At 32.3% G+C, this 26,862-nt stretch overlaps 1 protein-coding gene across 1 annotated transcript; it reads right to left on the reverse strand.

Moving 5' to 3' along the window:
* Positions 1 to 6,103: 6,103 nt before the first annotated feature.
* On the reverse strand, positions 6,104 to 21,263 carry LOC113399307 (CLIP domain-containing serine protease HP8-like). Its single transcript, XM_026638399.2, has 7 exons — positions 21,074 to 21,263; positions 15,678 to 15,824; positions 11,371 to 11,479; positions 10,116 to 10,297; positions 9,674 to 9,810; positions 6,895 to 7,026; positions 6,104 to 6,280 (listed from the first exon to the last, which is right to left on the reverse strand). Exons 1-7 carry the CDS (start codon positions 21,132 to 21,134, stop codon positions 6,137 to 6,139), a joined length of 912 nt encoding a protein of 303 aa, XP_026494184.2. The 5' UTR covers positions 21,135 to 21,263; the 3' UTR covers positions 6,104 to 6,136.
* Between the last annotated feature and the right edge of the window lie 5,599 nt (positions 21,264 to 26,862).

The following is a 26,862-nucleotide window of genomic DNA, read 5'->3' on the forward strand; positions in this document are numbered from 1 at the left end:
GACATTTCTTGATTGTTCGTTACAGACGAATAAGCGTCGCGCAGATCTTATACCCCCAGTCATATCTTTGCGGAGAAAAATGTCACAAGTCGATTCAGCACAATATCTCGCCTCGCACTGATTTATTAGGCGACAGAACAGTTGCATCGCGATTTGCGCACGTGCGTATAAAAATCGTTAGACGGTTTGCAAAAATATTCTGGCGGTTCGTATAGTGTAAGAGAAAAAGGTAATAAATACTACATTGAATTACTCAGAAAAATATTGAACCGAAGGTGCCATATTATGTAGAATTATATATATTTATTTTAAGTTTTTTCGATCAAGATTACCGTTATAAAAGGTAAGGTAAAGTTGTATTAAATATAACTAAAATGATCGATCGGAATATAATCGGGATTTTATCGTTACTGATATAAATAAGTTGAATTGGTCTTCAGGTCTCACTGACCATCATACGTGACCCGTTATTCATGTTAGCACAAGAAAATAAATGAATGATATGATGGTCATAACGTTTGTCAGATTACACAAACATCATAGAGGAGGAGGACCAACTTATTTTTTTTTAATTTATTTTATGGTATAGGTTGGCGGACGAGCATATAGGCTACCTGATGGTAAGTGGTCACCACTACCCGTAGACAATGGCGTTGTAAGAAATATAAACCATTCCTTACATCGCCAATGCGCCACCAACAGAAGGAACTAAGATGTTATGTCCGTTGTGCCTGTAGTTAAACTGGCTCACTCACCCTTCAAACAAGAACACAATACTGAGTATTGTTGTTTGGCGGTAGAATATCTGATGGGTGGGTGGTACCTACCCAGACGGCTTGCACAAAGCCCTACCACCAAGTAGTGGTAACTTATTTTTGTTTCTTAGAGGGGTGATGGACACAGGAGCAAATATACGTACTTATGGCTCGATGAGTAATTTCGCGAACTTATATACCGTGTAACTACTTTATGTTTGTACCCGCTTTAAAACAGATGATAAATTTTTAGTTCCCTACTATACATATTGATTATTAAAATTTTACTTCTCTCTCATTATTAATTTAATTACTAAAATAATCGTAATATCATTAAATTCTAAAATGATGATTGATGCTATAGCTACCGGGTGTGCGGGCGGACCGCGAGTTTCTTAGTTCCAAAAGGTCGCATTCCACTCTGATCGCGCACGGATGACATCTTAACTACAATATGTAAAAATTTAAAATTTTATAAATATAGTCATAACAAAACAATTAATATAGATCATTAATATAGATTTCTTAAAAACTTTTTTTAACTTTTTTCGCTCAAAGGTAAAAAACATCCTATAAATGTCCCATTGATTGGTTAAGGCCTCCTTTCGTTATGAGGAATAAATAAGTAAATATAAATATTAATAAGTTTTTTTTATTAAGGCCGGCAACGCACCTGCAAGCCCCCCGGTGTTGCAGATGTCCATGGGCGGTGGTAGTCACTTTCCATCAGGTGAGCCTCCTGCTCGTTTGCCACCTCTAATATAAAAAAAAAAAAAATGAGGATTAGAGTTTATTACATATTATTAAACCACGTGACTCCAATAGGCGTTGGGGGATACACGTGTGGTTTTTATTTCAACCAACACGTACAGATTTTTTTTATGGCATTAGTAGACTATATCAACGGACTGGCATATGGCCACCTGACGGTAAGTGGTCATCACAGCCCATAGATATTGCGGTCGTATGAAATGTTAACCATTTCTTACATAATTAATGCGCCACCAACTTTGGGAACTGAGATGTTATATCCCTTGTGGCTATAGCTACAGTGTGAATATTAAACCAAAACACAACAATACTGCTTGGCGGGTGAATATATGACGCGGGGGTGACCAAAAGATGAATTTATAACACAAATTAGGCATATGAAAATTTGTTGTTTACCAGTAACCATCGATAAATATTCCAATGTTCCAACCACCATCTCGTTTCTCGTTTCTCAAATTTTATAATTCAGATTTTGTTCAAATTTTCAAGTTTTACTAATATAATCATGATGTTCTGCCATTTTGGATGTGCCAGCTCTATGGAGATAAGTCAACTGTTCTGGACATATTCCTATAACTCCTGAACAGTTGACAGTACTCCTGTACAAACGTTTGTAAACGAAGATATTTGCACTCACATAATCTGATCGGACGGTAAATAGATATAAAAGTATATTATTTGGTAAATACTATAAATATGAATTTGGTTCTATATTTAGTTTAAAAATATTAAAGAAGGAAATAAATTTAAACGAATTTACTTACCGGTGTAAATTATCTGTTCTATGCGGATTTAATCACATTAGAACTGGAACAGTAACCTTATTACCGGTGTAACATTACTTTCGGAATCGATTGGAATAAATGCCGGCTCGAAAAATTTTATGAAATCATGCTTGACCTGTTGCTCAATGATAGGTATAAAACATTTTATTCTTATGATCATAATGAGTCTCTTTAAATTCTGAGTGCATTGTCCAATTATTAAGTATACGAATGTTTAAATAAGCAAACGTCCAAAACCGTTTCTTGTGTATCGGCGAAGATTCGTCGCTATACATTCGTGCCATCGAACTCCATAACATCGAATTTGATATTGACAAAATTCTCTCCATGGTATATTTTGAGATAGTCAGACAACGGTATAATCCGCTGATAGCACAGGGCTTTCATTTACCTCTCTTTGAGGGCACCTTCAGGAGAATTCCGAACAACAAAGCCCACAGGAGAACTACCGCAAACGCTCCCTTTGTCGGGAAAACTCTCCACACGAGACATAAGCAAACGAGGTCCTCAAATTGTGATGTCATGCAATCGGTTGTAACAACTCGCGGTGCTACAAGAGATGACAATGACTACGTCCTGTGTCGCCGAGCCGAGGTGCAATCTTATAACTTCCTTAGGATGGAAGTCAATCGGAGAAGAATCAAATTTCAAGGTGTAGTCTAGTGCTCGCCCTCATGGCCGGTGACGCTATAAGGGCGAGAAGAGCCAAATTTTTAATTAAAGTTTTTGATTTACTATCTATGTAGTGTTAATAAACAAACAGTAAATCGAAAATGGTCTGGCTAGAAACAGAGCAGAAAATTAATTATACTGTTTTATATATGAAAATATAAATATATATATCGATTTACACAAAAATGATTTACATTAAAGAATTAAGTATAAATAAATCAATCAAAGTTACATTGGAAATAAAAATTGTATATGGTTTAACTTCAATGTTTTATTTTACCATAATAATACAGTAAGTAAATACAAATATTTGTTTTAATTATATTGTTAAACATAATATCGTATCGTGTTATGGTTTTCTATGAAATACATTTGAACCGAAATTACGTATCTATTAAACCCAATAATAATATCATATAAGAAAAAATCTAATAAACATTATCTAGAAATAAAAATGATATTGTGATAAATAAAACCATTTCAGTTATTTTTACCATATTCAATTGTGATGGTGACGTTCTCTTGACCGATTTCGGCCAAGGTCGTCTTCGAGGTAGACTAGCAAATTACGTAGGACATATTTATTATTATTGCATAAGTGTGTGTGCAACTACATATGCACTCTCGTATGCCGATGGGGCGCCAAATTGGACACGATTGGAAAGAGTTTAGGGGCAAGACTATCGCCTGTGCATTCCGAGGCATGGGAGTTTAACTATTTCCAGAAAAATCTAAAACAGCTTGCGCCCGACCCGTAGGTTGAACAAAGGACCTCGCAATCAGCCACTACACAAAAAGCTTTTCTCAGCCTTTCATTGTAAAACAGCACTTATAACAACTATTATACAAAAATACAACTTTTAAGTAGTATTGTTACTGTAAAAGCTCGAACTAAGGTAAATCTTAAGATTTTCCAGTAAAACTTAAGATTTACCGACATGAGTTGGTAAATGTAAGTATTTATTATAAGGGGACGACTTTTTCAGACTTTTACCATTCCAACCTAATCTAACATGTAAATCCTAAGATTTACCAAGTGAATGATGGTAAAAGTTCGAATCCCAAAGTTTTATGGACATTTACCATTCATAATCGTTATATATAAATCTTAATAATAAATCTTAGGTTTTACTGGAAAATCTTAAGATTTACCGTAGTTTGAGCTTTTATAGTAACAGTATGTTATTGTATCTACCCTTTTTTTACCCGTAGTTGTTAAATTTCATATAATAAAATCAGCTGAGTTTCTTTCGCCAGTTCTTCTCAGTTCAGTGGTGTTTATTTCTGAACCAGTGTTTTTTTTACATACAAAAAGAAAAGAAAGTAAAAAAATAAAAAATAAATAAGTAGGAAAGAGTAATGCTTTCACATTCAATAAAGATTAGATTTTGACTTGTGATATTGTTTCTAAACTTAAAAATGTTATCAAACAAATGCCAGTTGTTTTGTTATGATATTGTGTTACGCGTGTACATAAAAATAACTTACCAATACGTTTCTTTTGTCGTGACAATTATTTAAAAGTAAGCGAGCGTTCACACCTACAGTCCGTTCACAGTTATTTTACCTCTGGCTATTAAGTTGGCTAGCTTGTACAATGACAGGTATGTAAAATAATGTTACCTGCTATTAAACAATTACCGTATGTTGAAAAATAATTCTCTAATAATCTTAAATTATAACATTTCAATTATATAATTTAAGATTAATGATTATTACATAAAATGACAAATTATATAAATGAATAGATTTGTACCAATATGCGTCATGGTATTATTCACCTTCCATCCACAGCATACAGTATATATAGTAAAAGTATTTTCTAAGTGCATACAAGTGAAAAAAATATTATACAAGTAAACGATGGCGTGGATACTGAGTCTGATACCAGTTCTGATTATTCGTTCTATTCTAATGATATCCATTTAGATCATTCTTATTCTAAATAAAAGCTTTGAACAATCCGTACTTGTTTTTATTTCATCATCATCATCATCCTCCTGCCCTTATCCCAATTTTACTTGGGGTCGGCGCAGCATGTCTTCTTCTTCCATACTTCTCTGTCGGACGTCATCTCACAAGTAACATTCTTTCTAACCATATCGTCTTTCACACAACCCATCCATCGTTTCTTGGGTCGTCCCCTACCTCTATATCCATCCACATCCATTCTCAAAACCTTTCTCACAACTTGGTCCTCATTTCTCCCCATAACATGCCCATACCAAGACAGCCGGTTTCCAGACAGTACTTGTTTTTATTTATTACCAAAAAATAAACATATAGTTATAATAATATGTTTATGACTATACAAGGTATAGGAGCATTGGTACAGATGTAAATAGTAATTTTATATGAAGGGCAGCTTCATATCATTCTGCCTCTACCACCAAATATTCCCTTGTATATCACAATTTTCTAATTTTATACAAAGGATTTTTAGAAACTATCTATAGCAACACATTGCACAAGTTAGCCAACTTAATAGCCAGAGGTAAAATAACTGTGATCGGACTATAACATAAAGTCAACCGCCGAATGTCAGTGAGGGTTACGCAGCTTACTGCATACGTTTTAAAGTTTTCATTCGTTTCGAACCGATAATACCCTTTAAAGTTGTGCCTAGTCATCGACACTCGGCGGTTTAATATAATACTACGCCACTACGCGCCGCAGACGTCAATTGACTACTTAGCAGAACTTTTTGTAAATAAACCGCTTCCGCATAGTGTGAACGCAAAATGCAGTATCTACGTTCACACTAGGGCTGAAACAGCCTATTTACAGTCTGATGGGGGCTGACCTTACGTTCGTTGTGAACGTTCGCTAAGCTAGGATCCGACAAGTAGCCGAAATTATAAGTATAAACAATTTTTTTGTTTTTGTTACATCATTTATAAATAGTATGTATTCTTTATTGTAACGGCTGTAATTTATAACCAACTAGCAGCCAAGCTGGGAGAGCCAAGTTGGTTTCCCTGCTTCTTTTGTAGAAAATGGTGTGTATTTAAAATATGCCCACAATACAATATCTTATTCGACATATCGTAAGGAAAAGAGATTTGAGCATTTTGTATTTGAAATTTATTTAGGTATGAACTAAAATATAAAAACAATAAATAACATAGAAATTTTATTTTACAGACACGTAAATCACGATATAACGTTATTCAATATCCATTTAAGATAATAGGGGATAGAAGTATAGACACCAGGTTTTTTAATACCACAGATGGTTGGACCGAACGACACAACGCCCATCAAGAAGTTTTTCGGTCCATCTGGTGTGTCAAAAACCTGAAAAAACATTTACCCGTAATATTATCTTACCAAAGTTGATAAACGTCGAATTAGTTAATACATTTTCTTTGCTTGGTGGTAGAGTCCACTCATGACACATTATACCGTCAAACAGCAATATTTAGTAGATTTTGTTGTGTTCCGGTTTGAAGAGTAATTAATTATTAGTATTACTGACAGTTACAATGGCGATTATCACTAGCTATCAAGTGGTCGTTTGCCAGTCAGACTATTTTAAATTTATAAAATATTATAATTATATTAAACATTTAAAGCTGAATTGTACAGGGCCGATATGGTCAAGTCGAACGAACATGTGGATCTTAATCGAAGATTTAAAGTCAGTCATAAATAACTATCATCCTACTTTCGGCGGTCAAGATGAACACCGTAAGGATATCTGTATGTCAGATGATATTCTTCATTTGTACCAAGCCATACGGGAACAGCGTAGTGGTGAACTCCAAACTTTCTTAGGTAAGAAGAGACATTTGGACATTTAGAATTGCTTTGCTGTAAAGCAACATAATTCCTTAATCATTGTTAAACATAATGAAGCCGATTTCGACATGTCTGGGATCTTGTATTAGTTTCAATTTATAATGCATTACTTTCATTAAAGGCCCTCCTGAGTCACCGACGCAAGCGTCTTTGTTTCGCTGACCTCCGGCACAGATTTGCGAAACAGCTAATTTGAATCCTTTTCCGAAAGAGTCACAAGACTCAGCTTTCACTATTGGCATCTTAAAACAAAAAAAAGAATTATAAAAATAGAAGTGAACTTACTATAATTTATAATAATTATTATGTTAATCTTAATCATATAGGTAATATCCGTAACTGGTCTTTAAATTGAAATTTCGGAAATAGGAAGAGGGTGATTTAATGAACCGCTAGCCTAGTTTCACCAAAAGACGATAATTTTGACAAAAGTAAGATATTTCTATAATTGGTGCATCTGTAAGTGATCTTCTATATGATTTGATCGATTGAGTTCTTGAAAATCAAATGATATATCATCAATGACCAAGCGGGCTCGTAAGCACTTGAATAGCCGTTTCACAAGATTAAATCAATTTAAAGCAGCCACTGCTTCGGAATGTAGATTCTTTTGAGAAGAATCGGGAAGAAAAACATTTGAATTCTTGTTCATTCTGTATAGAAAAACAAAAAGCTATAACATCTACTCTTTGATCGAGTAATACGACTTAATAATAAAATAATTTTTAACATGATATATTATTTATTAATTGACATGTATTTGAGAATTTTTATCGTATTAAGCGAACACCTTCTCAATAGAAGGATGTTTGACTTTACGGAGACGGAAGCCTGGTGTTTTTTTTTATTTAATATACATTTCATAATAATAATAATAAAAAAACGAATACAAATAGAAATCTTAGTTTTTTGAAACTATTTAATAATTACTATGAATGTATTTTTTGCTGCTACAACATTCAAATACGGAATTTCAGAGATAAAACGTAGTTTAAAATAAATAAATAATGTCATTAGGTTATTTTTGACTGATCGCGTCACAGGTCATAATACTATAGTTAAATTATCTTACTATGATCGGGTATTATTAATAGATACTATATATATATATTATAAAAGGGAAAACATAACGCGTAATATAAAGAACGATGATATTTATAAATAAACACGCTTATCAGATTCATATTGAACATGGTTTTTTTCGTTACGCATGAGTCTGTTTTTATTTATTAGAACAACGTAATACATTTGCGTAGTTTAAATTTACCATATAGCGCGGTTATCTGAACAAAGTCTGTAGGTGGAAGCATTGGGTACAATAGTTCTTTATCGAATTGGAAAATAACATAAAACTTGGTTGCTCGTAAAAATGTTGATACTAGTCTTTACAACAAATTCAAGTTAAGTATGATATTCATAAATAAATAAAATAAATGTATAAATATAAAAATTGTGTAAGTTCACGCAGACTGGTCAATTCTATCAGGTATGTATGACTAATGATTAATGGAATTATATCGGTATTATATTCGCGTGCCGAATCAACTGTATAACTGCCTTAAATAAAAAAAATAATAATATAAAAATAGATCAAACAAAATGCAAGGGGAAAGTAAAAAATTCTAAAAAAAATTAATTATTTTGGTCATTAAGGTAGACTTATTATCTGACATATGGAACTCCCAAGCAGATAATGGCACGAATCGCACGTATGATTCATGTTTTGACAAAATCTTTAGTGACATTTCACTCAAAATAAGTAATGTCATGAATGAAATCAAATTAAATAAAAGTAAACTTTATTCTTTATATTATATATTAATTTTGAATCATTTCACAAAACTACAGTCATTTTAGAAAACTATATCAAGTGAAACTACCACCGGTTTGGAATGTAGATTCTACGGAGAAGAAATAGCAAGAAACTAAGTAGAGTATAACTGTTTTCAAACATTTAAAATACAAAGTTATATTAGTTAAAAACAATTACATATGTATATAATGTATTCTGCCTGGAAGTCAACAAGTACAAAAATTACGCGAATAATCTCCAAACAAATATTTATCACCAATAATTTCAAGTGAATATCGTTCATCATTAGCCACAGCGCTATCAGTAACGTGATAGCATAACCTGGCGTTTTATGGTCACAAGACAACAATGCTTTGAATGATAATGCAATTACAGCATCGTGTAATGTCATTCAAGGTGGTTGATACGATTATGGGAATTTTAGAAATTGATTACTGTTTTTATAAGATACTAGAATCCCCCTTTTAATTTGCTTATTTACTTTTTTTATAACAGACCATTCCACTCAGTAGTTCCTCTTTCTTTATAGACATTATTACATCCAATTATATTTATTCATATAAAATTTGGCATCTAATTCTAAGGAACTGTTTTAGATGTTTATAGTGGAATTTTTGGGTACAGATTTTGTGATTTACTTGGCACTAAACCAACATTTTATATTGTGAATCAGCTTGGTCGATGATTTTTTAGTGAAAAAATTCTACCTACCGGAACCAATAATATAAGCATTGTGTCATCTAAATAATGCCTATTCTATGAATATCCTCTCAATCGATAAAGTCATTTAGTTGCATGATAAGACTCATCAAAAATTATAATATAGGTAAAAATATACCACATAATCATTTCCCTGTGCTCTTATCAGAATATGTTCGTAAAAATCAATAGATTTTATTATTAAAATGTATTATTGAATGGCATGTTTATGACGTAAATGACTGGCTCCTCACTCTTACTCCAAACGACCTGTTACTGATGTACAATAACGATTCGGCTAAACTACGAACCGGGTATGAATAAACAACTAGTCAACTCCATTATAGATCCTAATGTACAATTATATCAAAACTTACCGAGACATATTGCAATATTTTAGCTTTCGCTTCAGTGGTCATGTTCGTTTTACCCCAGCCAGCTACGGTTACAAATTCGTTTAACTCAGCATTACAATATCGGTGACTACGAGGCAAGCAAATTGGTAAAACGTAATCTACAAATAAACTTCCTTATTTCATAAAAAAATCATGACATGTTCAAAAAATTCTGAGTTTTCATATATATCATCGAAGAATCTCTTTCTTCTTAACATGTCAGCACTATTGAAGGAATCTCAAACTTACGAGTTGTTGAGGATGAACTAAATATTAACGTAGGTGGGTTTTTTCTAATAACAAAACATTTGGTACTTATTTTTTCCTTTAGTGAATTTTAATTATTCTTCAATCATGTTATAAATTTAATTCAATTCAAATTAGGTGTTAAATGAGGAGAAATCATAAATGTTAATATAATCACCATTAATTTCCACAGGCTTATCCAGCAAAATCATGGCCAGATCATTGTGGAACGGCGGTTTGTCGTAACTCGGGTGTGGTATAACTTTTTTAATCTTTCTGTCTTGTACTGGAGGAGCACATAGGTACAATTGACAATCTGGATTTGTCATCGTGTTATATTCTCCTATTCGAACTAATGACCTGTATACAAATCATCTCATTAATAAAATAAAAAGCAATGATTCAATGATGCAAAGTAAGTCAGTTGACAATAATGTCGGACGTTTTGAAATTAGTTTTAAATTTTGTAACTTTATTCTGTTCTCGTTATGGCTTAACAACGCATAGATGGCATCATTTATTTATTTATTTATTTATTAACAAAGAAGATAACAATGAAATAAATGAAACAACTATTATCTACATATATTCAAGACATTTCACAGATGATCAAATTCTACTCAATGTTGTGCTTAAATAATGAGCTTAATTAATTTATAATTTTAGTAGATTATTTAGCCAATTAGTAAAGGTTTGTTTGCATTGAAATAGCCAAAAATAGTAAATAAGCCGATCAAAATACTATGAACATAGTAGTAAACTTACAATGATAAGCACACAGCTGAAAATTAGTAAATTGGTTATTAATGAGCTACAACTATTTCCTTAAACGGTGACGTCTACGAGAAAAATACACAAAAATCGATGCTTTAAACTTTTGACCTTGAATATTTTTTGGCAGACGTGTGTTCGGTGAGTATATTTAATATTTCATTTGTAATAGTATAAGTACCTAATATCTGTATCAATTCTCAGTTCCGTGTCAATTACTGTTAATTGCAATAATCTTTTCCAATTTTATAATTGGATCATTTGAATAGTGGATGCAATGAACATTCCAATGCACATATTCAATTGATTTCAATTTATTTGAATATGCCTATCAGTAAGAACCAGGACGTAAATTGTACCTACACACAACGATATTGCTAATATAAATTCAATGAAACTTGCTGTGACGAATTGTTAAATGGTAAATAACTCGATGAAAAGTGCTGAAGGGCACTTTTATTGCACCGTCATTGAACCACCTGCTGTATCTACAATTGCCTCATTCAATAATCGTGATGCAATATTTGAAGTATTTGTGAGCATTGGGTAGTTCCATCAATCAAGAGTGAGTATGTTTCATAATTGCTCTAGGATCTGACTCAGGTCGTAACCACGACAGGATATACATCACGTAAGCATGATATTGAGGTCTTCTCACTCACAATTCAGAATCTTCTGCAATGTTCTTTACGCAGTGAGCTGCTGTGAGGACGTAGCGGTCGGTTATGAGAGCGCCACCACATAACCAGCCAGGTTCCTTCTCGCCAGATGCTGTAAAAACAAGATTCTATGAACATACGATAGGTAAGGCCTCTTCAATAAATTCAACCAACATTTAGCTAATTTGTTTATTAAGTCTATAATAGCTATGTTCATTTCATAGTTTCTTTAATGTTTTTTTTTTTTCTTTCTGTGTAGTTGAAGCTGAGTAAAGAATGCTTTGTTTAATTTAATATTGATTTTTATGTACGTACTTTATTAGGGTTAGTAACAATGATAGTATTGACTTCCAATGTGATTCACTGATAAAGTTTTACGTATGTGTTAACAATGTGTAATAAAATAAATATTATTTTTGCTTGTATCATATTTTTTTTGTGGTTTTTGTAAAATATTCTACGTTTATTGTGTTTGCTTTTGTTAAATGTACTTATATTTCCGTTTTAAATACGTTTGAACTAACAGCATCTTAAACTAATATATAAATTTGGATTGAATAAATTTAATCTAAATAAAAAAATAATAATGTTAAGACGATGGTCGTTATAGCATCGTATTTTAAAATAAGTATATTTTTGTTTAAGTATGATTGCCAATATTTGATATAAGACAATTTTGATTTTATATTCTATGCGAGGAGGTAAATTAATAAGTACAATTTCGGTAAACATGAATAATAAAGATATTTGTTTGCTTTAGCATCTAATTCTTAAGATGATACCGTCACAAACAGTACTTATAGTCTTCCCACTACAAGAGGGCAAAAGTCAAAGAAACATTTGATAGCAAATTGACGCGATATCATTGGTCGAGAGCTTCAATAATCATGAATTCATCAGATTCATCATATTTATTATGAATTTAGAAAAAAAATCGTTTTAAACGTCGACGAAGCGATTATCTCAACTGTGGAAGTTCGCACGTGACATTGGCGAAATAATTCATACCCTCTCCGCACAAATAAAAGCCAAAAAAAAGGGAACATTAAAGTGGATATAAGTAGTTAAGTTATAAATAAAGATATATTAATCAAAAACTGTAAGTGGTACACAATACAGACATGACCTATTAGCAATCGCATGTAATACGTAAATCTAAGGTTTGTTTATCTTTATATCTTCGTCTATTGGAATAAGCTATATATTCACTTATTTTAAAAGTCAGAATTATTATTTCGTAAAGAAAATTTTATCTTCTTTAAACCAAAACATAGTATAGAACGATAAGTAAAAACTGAATTTAATCGCTTTGTAACTTGTTTAAAAATAGCGGGTTTAATCTGGGTTGGATACCACGCTGACGCAGACGACGACGGTTTGTACGCACGCGCGAGATTTTCTATTTCCACGAATTCCTACCGTTCTTGTCTAACCTCATCCTAACTATTATAAATAAATAAATTAGGTTTGTTTGTTACGCTTTCCTGATAATCATGAAATTGCATTCAAGTTGTCTACGGATAACTTAACAGTGCCCGTCACATGCAACCGAGAACTTGTTTTTAAATAATTATAATTGATAATATATATTAGATTGTTTTTAATTTATGGTAAGGATGCTAGGCATGAAACATTGCAATGTGATGCTATGATTTTTGTGCGTCTGTAAAGGGTTCACTGAGAACCAGCGTGAGGTCAGCTGTTTGTGTGTCACCTGTAGACGCCTGAAACGACGCAACGCTTATTACTTTAAGATTGTTAAACGTGATTAATTTTTGTTAGGAACAATTGAAAAATGTAATAATTACTGAAGCTTATTTATGTATTTAGTCTATAGAAGTAAATTATGGTAAAAATAGACGTCCAAAATCGTCTGAAGGTTATGACAAAACATCCTAAAATTTAATTTAAAAAACCCTAAGTGTCGTGTGCACTTAGTTAAATGAATGTTCCAGATGCCACATCTGGCTATTTGTCATATGATTATTTATAAGTTTAAAAGAGCCATTCTGTTTAGCGGATTGGTATTGGTCACCTGATAGTAAGTAAGTAAGAATGGTCAAACTACCACCGGATAATAATGGTTATTATAACCTTATATTGCATGCATTGCATCACTAACCTTGGGAAGTAAGATATTATGTCATATCCCACTTAATCACAATTACTTACTCACCCTTCAAACCTTCAAACCGGGACACAACAATACTAAGAATCGGTGTTTGGTGGCAGAATAAATGGTGAATACGTGGTACCCAGATAGACTAGACTATTCTAACAATTATTTTAAATATTTTGTTTAAATAATCCGAAAATCCATTTGCTTTTGAAATGCGTAGAATGCAAGGCGCTTGCATGATACTCATTACACGATAATTCAGGTCAAACGTAATTCTGATTTTAAAATTATCAAGACCGCATCAATTGTTGCTTGTTCGCAACCGAATGGAAACGTTGTCGTTGCCATATACCCATTTAAAAAATGTATTTTGTTATCTCGGCCAAAAAAAGAGCGTTACGTCAAATTCTCAGTAAATTTATTTGAAAGCGAACAGATGTTGGTTTTCCCGATTAGCAAAACTGATATTCATGGGAAGTCCTAACTTTCAAATAGTCCACACATCATACATATATTTTTACACAACCATAATGACTCTCTGAGTTATTTGTTTATATCTGATTTTATTTTTCTTAAATCTTAATTAAATGAATTCTAATAATATTAAAAATATTAATTCCGAAGTCGAAATGCAAGTCTGAGGAATTTATATGTTCACAACAAGGAAGGTGCTGAGCAAAAATTTACGTTCTAACATAAAATTTACAAAATAACTTTTTAAGTAATGGTAACAATTTTGTTTTATATACTCTGAAAACTAATTACGGTAAAAATAATCTAAAGTTTAAAGGAACACAGTTATATAATAAATAACCAGCAGATATAAAACATTCAAACACAATTTCAACATCAAAATTTCGGTGGTGGGGCTTTGTGCAAGCCCGTCTGGGTAGGTACCACCCACTCATCAGATATTCTACCGCCAAACAGTAGTACTCAGTATTGTTTTGTTCCGGTTTTAAGGGTGAGTGATCCAGTGTAACTATAGGCATAACATCTTAGTTCCCAAGGTTGTTGGCGCTTTAGTGATGTAAGAAATGATTAATATTTCTTACAGCGCCATTTTTTTGTAGTTTAGTATTTGTTATTTAAGATACTGCTTTACTCTTTGTACTTTGCTATGTACTGTATCTTTAATTAGTTTGTCGCTTTATATTATTTTTAATGATTACCCACATGTTATGTTTTTAAATTTAAATATAACTTGTACGAACTCGAATCCTGTAAATTAGATATTTATTGTATTTTTCATTGAGGGGAATTATAATTCTTAATGAGAAATATGGACTTCCTAATCAGTATTTAATTAGAAACATCATATAGTAACGATAATAATGATATCCTCCTGACCGATTTCAGTCATGGTTTCCATTTTCGTGGAGATGGAGACAAACCAACTGCGGAGTATATAATATTGTTAACATGATGGAGAGAATTCAAGCACAGAGTCAATGATTTTACTTGCTTTATGAGGCACGGGAATCCAAAATAATTTACAAGCACTGGGCGTTTACCGAGTATTTCTTGAGTTTTAGTCTTATTAGTCTAGAACTCAAGACCCCAGGTATGCTTTCAGTTGAAATTGTAATATTAATATCGTAATTATATAATCCATGTGGGTAATTACACTCCCCATATATCTGTAATATGTTTAATGGTCCCAGATTAGATTGAACATTTGTTGTATATAAGTAGCTAACCGTCCAGACTTCCGTTCCGATAAATTAATAGAATCAATTTTACATATTCGGGTTTTTCTGGCGTATCTATTTTGTTTGAAGGTACGTATCGTGGTGAAAACCCATTTCAGCTTCATTTAAAACCATTTGAACCTGAGACCGCATGATTTGCAATCTTATCAATAAGTCACGAGTACTTTAAATCGGGTTGACTATTTTTTAAATAATCGACCACTTTTGTTAGTTTTTCATCGCAGAAGTATAAAAATGTGTATAATTACTGGACTAAACTATAAATCTACTGTCTCTAATAGTAATATCTTGCTATAGTTTAACGTAGCGAGCTAAGTCGAGTTCTAAGCGCTCGGGGCGGGACACGAATCAAAGACGGAACAATTCGGCCAATTTTTTTACGCATGTAGGCGCTCTTAGCGTTTGGCGTTTGTTTTATATTCAGAACTTTAGTTATTTGAACGTTTTATATATTCTAACTTTGGTATTGAATAACTTACTGTAATAGCCCAACCGTGTTATCCATGGAAACTGCCCTAGAGCTGCATTCATACCTCCGATGATTCGGTCAGATGCACTAAAGCCGCACTCGAATTTGTCTATTATATTCCACGCTGGATGTTGCTCTATGTTACCCAACGTATCTTCTGTAAATAAAGAAAAAAATATGTTACTAAAATTTTGCTATATTGTATGTGACTTGAACAAAACGGCATTCATAGCTAGCTGAGTGTGCGTGTCATAAATATTTTATCTGATACAAGTATTACATTAAATAAGCAATTATAAATTCGTTGCGCTTGATTATCACATACTGAGATCTAATGATAGGGTATTAGTTCTATGTAAATAAGTAGGGTACAATACACAAATGGTAATTATTTAAAAAAATAAATAATAACACTGCGTAAGGTCAGAACAACAATCTCTGGAATTTCGAAAACAATCAACTGTCCATCTACCAAGGGATAAAGGACAGCTGAAAATGTGACTCGAGGAAGTTGATACGGCCATTACGATAACATCTAGTCGCAAACATTAATTGGACAAATTACGTGAATATTATGGTGGTCTATTAGTGTGTGACGGGAGACTTCGTCAAAAAAAGTTAAAGTTGAAAGTGAACCCCCAATCATTGCGTCTTTCAAAATTTAGTAGGAGTAGTAGTAATGGGATCATTTTGTTTCACTCTGGAAGTTACGACCCAGCAAATGGCAGCGGGCTTGCTACGACTTCCGCTGTTGAAATCACTTTTACAAATCGAAATCTGGTTGACCAAGACGATTTTATGCCGATATATTTTCGAGAACCGCAACTTTTGTTGGAAACGTTTTCCTCTGTGATAATTATTTATCTATTACAATAAACGTGAAAAAACACATAGCTTCTTTTTATAGATTTGACCTTGAAAATGGAATATGCGGGTATTTTGCCTGTCATTTACCGATACCGATACCAGGGTGTCGAAATGAATATGTTTACCGAAATTCAGATCAACTGGCGAAAGTAGGTACCTATATCCTAATTAAAACAAAATATTAAAAAAAAACAGCATATTCCATCGATTTTATTTATGTCTTGTTAATATTTCTTATTGTGCCGATGTTCGCTGTGCTCACAAAAAGCCTTTACCGACGAGACAATGCTTTTTCCTTCCTTGAATTTTACAATAGAAAGAAAGATGATCCTTTCTATTGTAAAATCAAAGAAGAAAAAAACCCTTAGCATAGACTATAAGTATATTTTACGTCAAGCATGCTTACTCATTAAACCAAGAATAGTTATTAATTTTATTATTATTAACCATACTGTTCCAAGTGACAAAGTGGTCCTAAAGCTCAATTTACATAACCCACAGAATTACTACACTTTTGTGGTCGCATGATGCTATCTTTGCTTTTGAAAACCCGCTGACGTCATAAAGTTAGAACAATAAATTAATCATAGTTCTAGCTCTGATAGGTATCTTTTTTAGGAAGAAAAGTAGGCAGAATAAGGCTAAAGGAGGTAAGTTTGCATTAATTTATAATAAGATTTATAGCCCAAGAACGATAGCAAAGAAAAACTATGGACAAGTAGACGGGACGGGAATAGGTCTATCGTTTATTCATACGCGATGAATTATAATACCGTTAAACATATCAACTTGCTTATATTTCATATGGAGAACGGAATTGTTATTGTACCAATATAATTATATAGCAATATCTAGAATATTTAAAAACAAGAACCAAGCCAGAGTGGGCTACGTCTTTCAAGAAGGATGACGAGCTCTAACTTCAGCGAAGATCTGCTGAAGTTTAGTAAAGCAGATCTTCGCTGATCAGGCAAAATTATCGCGCTAAATTTGCCTTTAGCGCGATAAGTTTGCCTGATCCAAAAATCGTGTTCATAAAATATCTGTGAACTAAAATGAACAATAATACAGTAGTTCAGGTCGATTGACTGAAGTTTAACGCCTACTAAAATATAATTTCTTACTTTTTCTTATGTTGCTTAATCAGTCAGTAAGAACATTATTTTACCTTATTACAAACATCATTACATAGTATAAAACAAAGTCGCTTACCACTATCTGTCCCTATGTATGCTTTTATTTTAATAGATTTTTTAGATTTTTAGTTTTTTTAATAGATAGATTGATTCCAGAGAAAGGTTTATATGTATAATACATGCTCAATATAATAGTGAAACACTGATAATTTTAGAGGTTTCTGAAGTAATGTCGCAAAAAACACATTTTTGCGTTTACATTGCAAAAGCTGGCTGAACCCTACGATATAGATCAAAATCATGTACTGCAGTATGTAATATACATCTTAAAAAGGTCTTCAAAGTCCGCGATGGTATATGTCTATCTCTTAGGGATAGCCCACAACAACCATTTTTTATCCTTTACTTTTTACGAGAAATAATGGCTTATTTTCGAAGCTATTTTAATTTTAAGCAATACAGCATTAATCCTTATCCAATAAAGAACCTTAAATACATTTTATATGGTATTTAATATGGCCCTTTACAGCATGTAATTTAAATGAATATTTTCGAAGATATTGCAGACATAAAACGCCCTGCGTTTTGTATTGTCTAACGACTGAAAAACTGTGAATGTTGTAAGACATCTGTATATAATATATTCAGTATCAGAATTGCACCCGTGCGAAGCCAGGGCGGGTCGCTAGTAAATATATAGATTACTATTAATTTCCATTTTTAAGCATAAATCATGTTTTTTTTTACTTTTACTGGGACGTCAACCTAGCATGCTATATGGGACTTTTTTTGGGATTGTTTATATGACACAAATCATATACTCATACTTGCTCATTAAATTTGTGTGCTTCGTCTATATGTATATATCTATATTGTTTGTGTAGTTTGCCTTGGGAGTCTTAGGGTACTGAGAACAGCCTCATCCGTCAATAAAATGCCTCGTATTAATTCTAAAATAAATTAATTCTATTCCTGTTAATGAATATTAAAAATTCATGAAATTCATGAAAATTTTACAATATTTCAATTATGCAGCTAAATGTGAATATCGTATGATTAATTGTCCATTGCGTCCTTAGTAATATAGACTTATATTATGTAAGCAGTACTAAACACGCAATGAATATTAAAAAAAATGTTTCTGTCTATACTCTTATATTTCATGGTAAACAATATTTGATCATAAATGTCTGTCAAACTTAAATGTAGCATATAACATATAATATAATAGTGCAATGAAATTAAATTAGTCTGATATGCGTATTTAATAATACGTATTTGTTGGCCTTATTAAAATCAGTAAGTAAGTTTTCAGCGTATCGGTTATATTTTATACTTCCATTTTTTTATTTCTGGTAGTATTTTGTATATAATACACCCAGTAAATAGCTATTGTTTTGAACCGAACAGTAAAAGCGGCTCGAATTATCAAAGATCAAGTCCTTTCCGATCTGGTTGAGTCTTTGGCTTTGCGTAGAAATGTTAGATCACTCTGCTTCTTCTACCGCTTTTTTCACTGTTCCCAAGAATTGTTTGGATTAATCCCGGCTGTTGAATTTCACCTTAGGACATCGCGTCAAAATTCGAAATTTCATTTCAATTTCAGGTTCATCTGGATGATCCTGGTTCCAATATCTTCCGGGCGAAGAAGGTGGTCATCCTCGCTGATGTCTATGTGTCTAATACACCTACTATGTATCTAACACACTTTTCCCTGTGACGTGAAATAGTAACAATTTTGTAAGATATGCTTTCGTGGAGATTGCAGTTACGTTATAATCAGTGAAAATACTATAAATCACAGCTGTTGATTTTTACGAATATTGAGTTTTTTTGCTTTATATGCACGAGGTATAGTGTTTGCTGCTGTTTAGGGATATGTTTGCCGCAGTACACTTAAAGCCATGACGACCGTAAGCACAAGTGGGGCGATGATCAAGTAATCTTGTACATTTCGCTTTAATATTTTTAGAACGTATGCGGATGGGCTATATTCTTTACAAGCGTGCATACCTCTGTGATGATTAGTTCAATATGTATTTATTTTTAGCCCGCCAAGTCAAATAATTATGATCATATTAAAACACACGTATCTCTGAAGCCATACGTCATATTATGACGCATCCGTTGCATTTATAAGCATATTGATACAGAGTGACAAGTTAAAATGGAGCAGCCAGCCTGTCTTATTATGAAAAACGCTACATTTACATTTGTTAGCTTAAGATTTTATTTTACAAATTCGTTAGGTTAAATTCGAGAGAATTTTTTAAAACGTCTAATAAAAAGATTTTTGGTATCATATATATTTGGTATTACATTATATAGGAGTGACTTGGTATATAGGTATCTAGCTCAGTTCATCTCTTCAAAAGTCTCTTGATTTATATAAGAAAAGTATATCAAAGAAATATTCGTATGACATTAAATAGGTTTATGAAAAAAGGGTAATTTTGCTATGCTATCGTACATTTTCAAAATCCTTAAATGAAAATTTACTATACAAAATTTATTTATTAAAAAGAGCTCTCTATAATCAATAATAAGTTTAAATTAATCTGTATATAATTATATTATGATAATTTATTTCAATAACTTGTACAATTATAATCAGTCTAATGAACCATGCAAAAAAGAGGCGTCTAATGTTTTTACAATCTTGGAGCTCGGGACTACCTTCGGGATATTTTTAATAAAGTGGATATTTCACAATTGCGTCACAATATGTCTACGAAAATATAATGTGCTTTCATTATTATATATATATTTTTCAAAGAAACAGTGACAATCTTTGTTTATACATGAAAAATAAAGGTAAATTTATTATTAGTTTCCGAATACATCGTTCCTGGGGTACAGTAAATGTTACTATAATTCCATGGTTATTTTTAAACGTCTCATGTCAAAAAAACATAACATTAAGGAGGCATATAACTAAATACAGGGTTATATTAATAATAAAAATGCGTGGTGTTAATATTTGCTGATTTCTAGGCAGGATATATGTATGTACGTGTATAAATTTAATTGTACTTGATTGACATTAACTCGGTTATTAAGATGATAAAAAAGAGGAACTACTGAGTTTGCGGAGTTTTTTTTTGGTAAAATCTACTTTCCTAACCGGTAGCTTTACATTTAAATCCAAATCGTAACATAGCGATGTCAAAGGTGCTTTTATGAGTCTACTTGAAGAATATTTTGGTTAAATAAATAAACAGACACTTTGGACTGTCTTACAGACCGTTTAATTGTGTATATAAAAGTAAAGTAGAGCTAGCTATGATAATTACACAATACATACTACATCCTGCATATTAGGCGCCGATAACGTTCGAGAATATCATTAAAATTATATTGCAACTTACTCATATTTATTACTCAGAATAACAGAATTACTTACCAGTTCTTACGTGACGCATTATAATAGCAACGAAAATATAAATTCTTGTACATCGGCACATTACAGGTATTTTCGGATAATCGTAGTATTCTCATTTACAGTGTGAGTAACGTATCTACATAAGAATGTACTCTTTGTTTGAAATAAGTATCATGACTGTTAGTGTAGTCAAATAACCGAAGGTAACTAATCGAATGCGTTCAATTGTGATTTGTTACGGAAGACATTTCTTTAAGCATATTATTGCTAAACATAGAATTGACAAATGTTGGGTTTTTTAATTTAGTAAAAAATTTAAACTATGTTGTTTAATGTACGTTTATTATATTTATGAAATGATTCGTTTTGCTCACGTATAGTTGAATTGTCTATGAGCCTTATTTTAATCGTCCTCGCATGTCATTTGTGATGTAAACAGTATAGGAATGACACTCGTAACTCACTCCTAATATCATGATAGAACATTTGATTTGAGCATGATACAACATATTAACGATTATTTAAGCAGAGTAACCGGGCTCATAGTCATACATAAGTATTCATTCGTTTTAATTATAAATTTTATAGTACTATAGACATATTTTAATATAACGTAGCTGTATAAATGAATAATGTATTAATGTATCTACAATGAGCCTTTAAATATAACAATTTTTAACCGAGGATATGAATAAAACTATTTATATAAATCAATCATTATTGTAAACATTATATAAATATAACATTAGCAATGAAAATATTTGGGATGTTTAAACCATTGTAATGTGGTGCCCTAAGAGAGGAATGAAACCCGAGACTGCTGAGTAGACACTGCCTTTATTTGCAACAGATCGTACATTTAATAGGTACAAAAGTAGGTTACATAATGTATAATGGTTAATAAGTATATTTAGTTAATATAATCTATTCACTACATCGCACCATTCTCGGCGAAAATTTACCTTAAAAATATTACCAAATTTACCTTTCCGTACTTGCCTAAATCCGTTGGTTTGTAGTATACGTAAATAAAGGTGGCTGTCACAAAAAATATAAAATCTGATTCATTTTGAGGGGGTCTTAAAATGACGTAAATTTTACTGTTTTAATGTATTTCAAAGTATTTTAAGATTTTTTCTTACAAAAATCATTTATATTTGTTTAAAAAATAATTATTATTTTGATCTTCTGCGCAGTTCGCTAATTGTCATTAAAATATATAAGGTAAATTCTACTGTAGGCCTTTCTGACGTTTTTGTTTTATACAAATTGTAATTTTTCTTTTAACAGAATTGGTTGTGAATTATCAGAAAGGATCGTTTTGCCTATAGGCATTTTCAATTCGTCATGTCTTCTAGAATTAGTCGTGATAGTGGCAAAAGTCTGAAGCCAATTTCTTGGTGTCGTTAACAGGTCTTTTCTCATTTAACCTCTCGAGATAAGCGAAAGTGGTTATCGTAAATGTAATTTAACTTGTAATTGAACCGCAGGCGTAAATCAGTCAGCTACGTGTTGTTACCGCGTCCGCTTCGTGATGATGGGAAACGTAGTCTAAACGAAATAGGTCGAGTGTTCCTTGATAAATAACGTAAGTGAAATATTATAAATACGAAATATTTAATAATAGGAATATCGCAAATGTATATATTTACGTATAGGCAAGCACACACATACACATAATCGAAATCATGCGACTTTAAAATATATAGATTTACCAATACTGGAACTCTCAAATTTTCGAGAATGTAATCGCACGAAGCACGTAGGAAAGCCCAGAGGAGTAGGGAATTACCCTTTCTTTTAGAATTTATTATCACACATCGTATATTAAGATGAATTAAGAGTCATCTTGTTTTTATTGAAATTCATGTCGTCAAAGAACTTTTTAGAAATCAGATTCATCAAAGGTAATTCTGTTTTAATTATTAAATTATTGTAATTACTGTAAATTTCCGCTGCTCACAGTGACAATGAAGAAATCACCTCGTATAGCAACATCGCTGCAGATCCTTGACCTTTAGCGATTGCTAGGTGTACAGGTTTTTAATATATATATAGGTATATTGTATTTACATATATTTTTTTACTTACTTTTATATACGTAATATTTGCATAATTGCAAGCTGGTCGCGGGTAATTACTAATGATAAATAATTATTATCAGCTTTTATTGTTCTGTCAACGTCGACGTTATCACCGTACTTGGTCTTTGGGTCTGTCCATTATTGCGACGTCGATATATTCTGCAAAACTAAAGCCAGTGTGTAAAGTGATTTGCGACATTTACGTTTTTTCTGGTGTTTATTTTGTTTATCATCAAAGAAGGCCTTAAAAAATAGTTCTGAAATAAAGTTATCGGTTTTTGCTCGCTGGCGTACCCTTGAAACAGACCCTCATACCACCAACGAGGTGGCAACAATTCTACCACGTTTTTCGCTCTTGGTCATTCCACGAGGTCGGATAAAACTTTTCCCTGCGAGCAATCTTGACGGTGATGCTTAATAGGGAAACAGTTAAGAAGACCGTAGCTTTCTTCTTTTAGACTAACATGGTCCAGAAGAATATGGCGGATTGGGAACAGCAGATCCCACTCAGCGGAGACAACAAAGGTACCCCAAAAACCCCAATGACCGGGGCTCACAAAATTGGACGTAAACGGGGCCTTAGACACATGATGTGGGAACTCGCGTGTCCCATTTCAAAAAGCCCTGAGGGGACGGCAGCGAGGATGCCCTGGCGCTGTCTCACGTCTTAGCAAGAACTGCGGGGCCTGCCAAGCCACATGCGGAGCACAGCACGGGAGGAGTCGCTGATGTGTTAAATCGACACGATCACACAGCCTCTCCGATTCGCGCCGAAGAGCCCGGGTACCTTTCACAATAAAAAAAACAACCCCATGCACCTCATTGGTTGCAATGGCAGAGCTCAGCACTGAATAATCCATGTTTATCACTGTGAATATGCGAAGAATGGATATTGGAATTGGATATTGGACAATTTCGAGTATTGATTACGTGAACGTATACTTACCGCTTTACCCATAGCAAATGTTGTTAATCTATTTTTTTCCTTCTACTTTCTCCTGAAATTAAAATAAAAAGCGCAACATAAAACCTATATTTCCTGCATAAATAACTATTATTTCCGTTACATTATACATAATTTTTAATAAAATAAATTTGTATTTTTTGCCTTCTCTATTCATAGTCATCTCACGCATACTAAGACTTATCTTGTAAAGACGAATGTCACTCACTCATAATTATTTAGTAGTCTAATACAAATTTAACGTTAAAAACACGCTTTTAGCACGCATTAAAAATTACAAATGGAGTGTTTTGTCCACTTGTTTGTAATAGTTTAAAAAACTAAAAAATACGGTTTTAGCACGCACTAAAAATTACAAAAGCAAACCCTTTCATTTAATACCCATATCATGGGAGTGCATTTCAAATAGCCAATCCGCCATCTTGGATGTCCGCCACGTTGGATTTAAGTCACGTGACTATTTTTTTCGTATTCCTGACAGCAAACCCTTTCATTTCATATCCATATCATAAGGGTGGATTTCAAACAGCCTCCCGCTATGTTAGGGAGGCCGCCATATTCGATTTGTAATGACGTTTCTTAGCTAGTCATGTATTGTGATCAGAACTCAGAGCGTGTGCAAAATTTCATCCTAATCGAAGACCAGGAAGTGGGTCAAATTAAGATTCCAATATTTTCTTACATACATAGTTACAAGTGAAGCTAATATAAACGTGTTAATAAATAGATGAACTTTATTCCTAATAAATTTTAACAAAAAAATATAAGTGGATTGGTTTTAGATAATAGGTGCCTAGCAGAAGTCAATATCGATCAATATTTACTAACATACACAAAAAATAACAGGTTTTTTAAGACGCAGGTACAATTCTGTAATGGGAGAAAAAACTTAGCTTGTTGCGTTTGCTAACCAACACTGTTTCCGTGATTAGTTGGTGGGAAAATGTATCCGCTTTTACTTAGGCTCCCAGAAAATGTTCATATATGTATATATAAATCAAATGCTGTTCGTAAGTCTCGTTAAAACACAAAAATGGCTTGACCGATATGAATGTTTTATATGCTGTGTTTTTAAATGTGAAACACAAAAAAGCTGCTTAAAAATCGAAAAATTAAATTACTTAATGTCAGCTCATCTTCTCCTCAGCATTGTTTTTATAGACAATTAATTCCGTGAATTTGAAAACCTCAAATTAATTTTCGAGTCACACTAAATTTTATTGTTATAATATGTCTAAATCTAAAAATTCAATATACTTCTATATTGACTTGGAATAGAATTGTCGAATCAAATAAATAATGGCCAAGTATACCTTAATTTACATTTTCTGTTCTTACTTTTTTATTATACCCTAACTCATCTTAAAAGTATATGCTACATGTATTAAAAGAGCTCTACTTACTTTCCCTTCAATTAACAAATTAATATTTAATTTGTCTTTATAATATCAGCTACTAGTCAATACAAAAATGCATATTGATTTACAATAACTGATTACATAAACCGGAGTACGCCAAGTGGTCGAAATTCGATCATGTAAATGTCTGATAAAACATTTATATATATTTCGAACAATCATTTTTTCAGATGTTCTTATTGATAAGTTCTTCAATAACTACCAAATAAAAAAAAAAAGAAAATCGATTGACAGATAAAAGAAAAAAATATACGGGAACTGTATTGTCTTTGCCTATTCATAAATAGATAATACGTAATAAGGTAACGTGACAATGATGTAAACAATTACTCTTTTATATTGATTAGAGTTTTGAGGATGAACAGTAATACCCAATGTCAAGAACACGTATTCTAATTAATATTCATTCTATGCGCTGACATAAACACTGGATGTATCGTTTGTAAAACATCAGAATAACAATTACATTTGCAATTAAAAGGGAAAAAAGCATAACACATTTACAAAATATATATTATAGAAAATATGAAGCGGTTATTGATATACATATTTGTTATAGATTTATAGTATTCGATGTCGTCGTCGGGGGCAGATTTCGAGGCCTCGAAACCATGGGGCAACAACGGAATAGATGTCCTGGGGTAGCAGAGGAGTGAAGGCGTCTAATTTTTACTTTACAAATTAATTTAAACGATTTTTTTCAGTCTCTCAGTCAGGTTTTTTAATATTTGTATTACAGATGACCTTATTTTTCTTTCTTACTCTTCTTTTAGACAGTAACTTTTAAAACTATTATTAATAAATTTCAAATTTGCATAACATAACATATATTACATACCTACACAGGCAGAACGACGTCTGCTGTGTTTAACTAGTATTATAAAAAAAAAACAACTATTTTTTTCTATACTGATATTATTAATAAAACAAGTAATAAAATAAAGCGTACCCACTGCTTGAAAGATTAAAAAAATGATAACATCCATTGTCATTAATATTTCTCAACCGTGGTCGAAGGTCGCGTAAAGACCCGCTGAGTTTTATTTATCACGTCTTAGGTCTGGTAATTATTTCCGGATTAGTGTCTTTGAACTTACATTCTCAGAGTCAAAATAATATAGGTATTTAAAATACAAGTTTTAATTAAGCTGTAAAAAGTATCTCCTTTATTTATTTTCTATATCAAATTGGGGTTTTTTTTTTAGTTTGAGATTTAGATTTTAAGTACCAACCCGTAAACTTTCTACGGGAACCACCGTACTACGCAATTGTGGAATTTTGAATATGCCTGTGTTGGAATTTAATTTCAGCACGTGTAGGTCCTATCCTTCATTGGTTTTGCCA

The sequence above is a fragment of the Vanessa tameamea genome, chromosome 19, assembly GCF_037043105.1.
Source record: "Vanessa tameamea isolate UH-Manoa-2023 chromosome 19, ilVanTame1 primary haplotype, whole genome shotgun sequence".
NCBI classification, from domain to species: domain Eukaryota; kingdom Metazoa; phylum Arthropoda; class Insecta; order Lepidoptera; family Nymphalidae; genus Vanessa; species Vanessa tameamea.

Coding starts and splice junctions, on each gene's coding strand:
- LOC113399307 (XM_026638399.2), bottom strand. CDS start 21,134: ATGTGCCGATGTACAAGAATTTATATTTTCGTTGCTATTATAATGCGT. Junction 11,480..15,677: donor AACACGGTTGGGCTATTACA/GTAAGTTATTCA, acceptor TTGTTTTTACAG/CATCTGGCGAGAAGGAACCT. Junction 6,281..6,894: donor CAGGAGGGCCTTTAATGAAA/GTAATGCATTAT, acceptor ATGTTTTTTCAG/GTTTTTGACACACCAGATGG.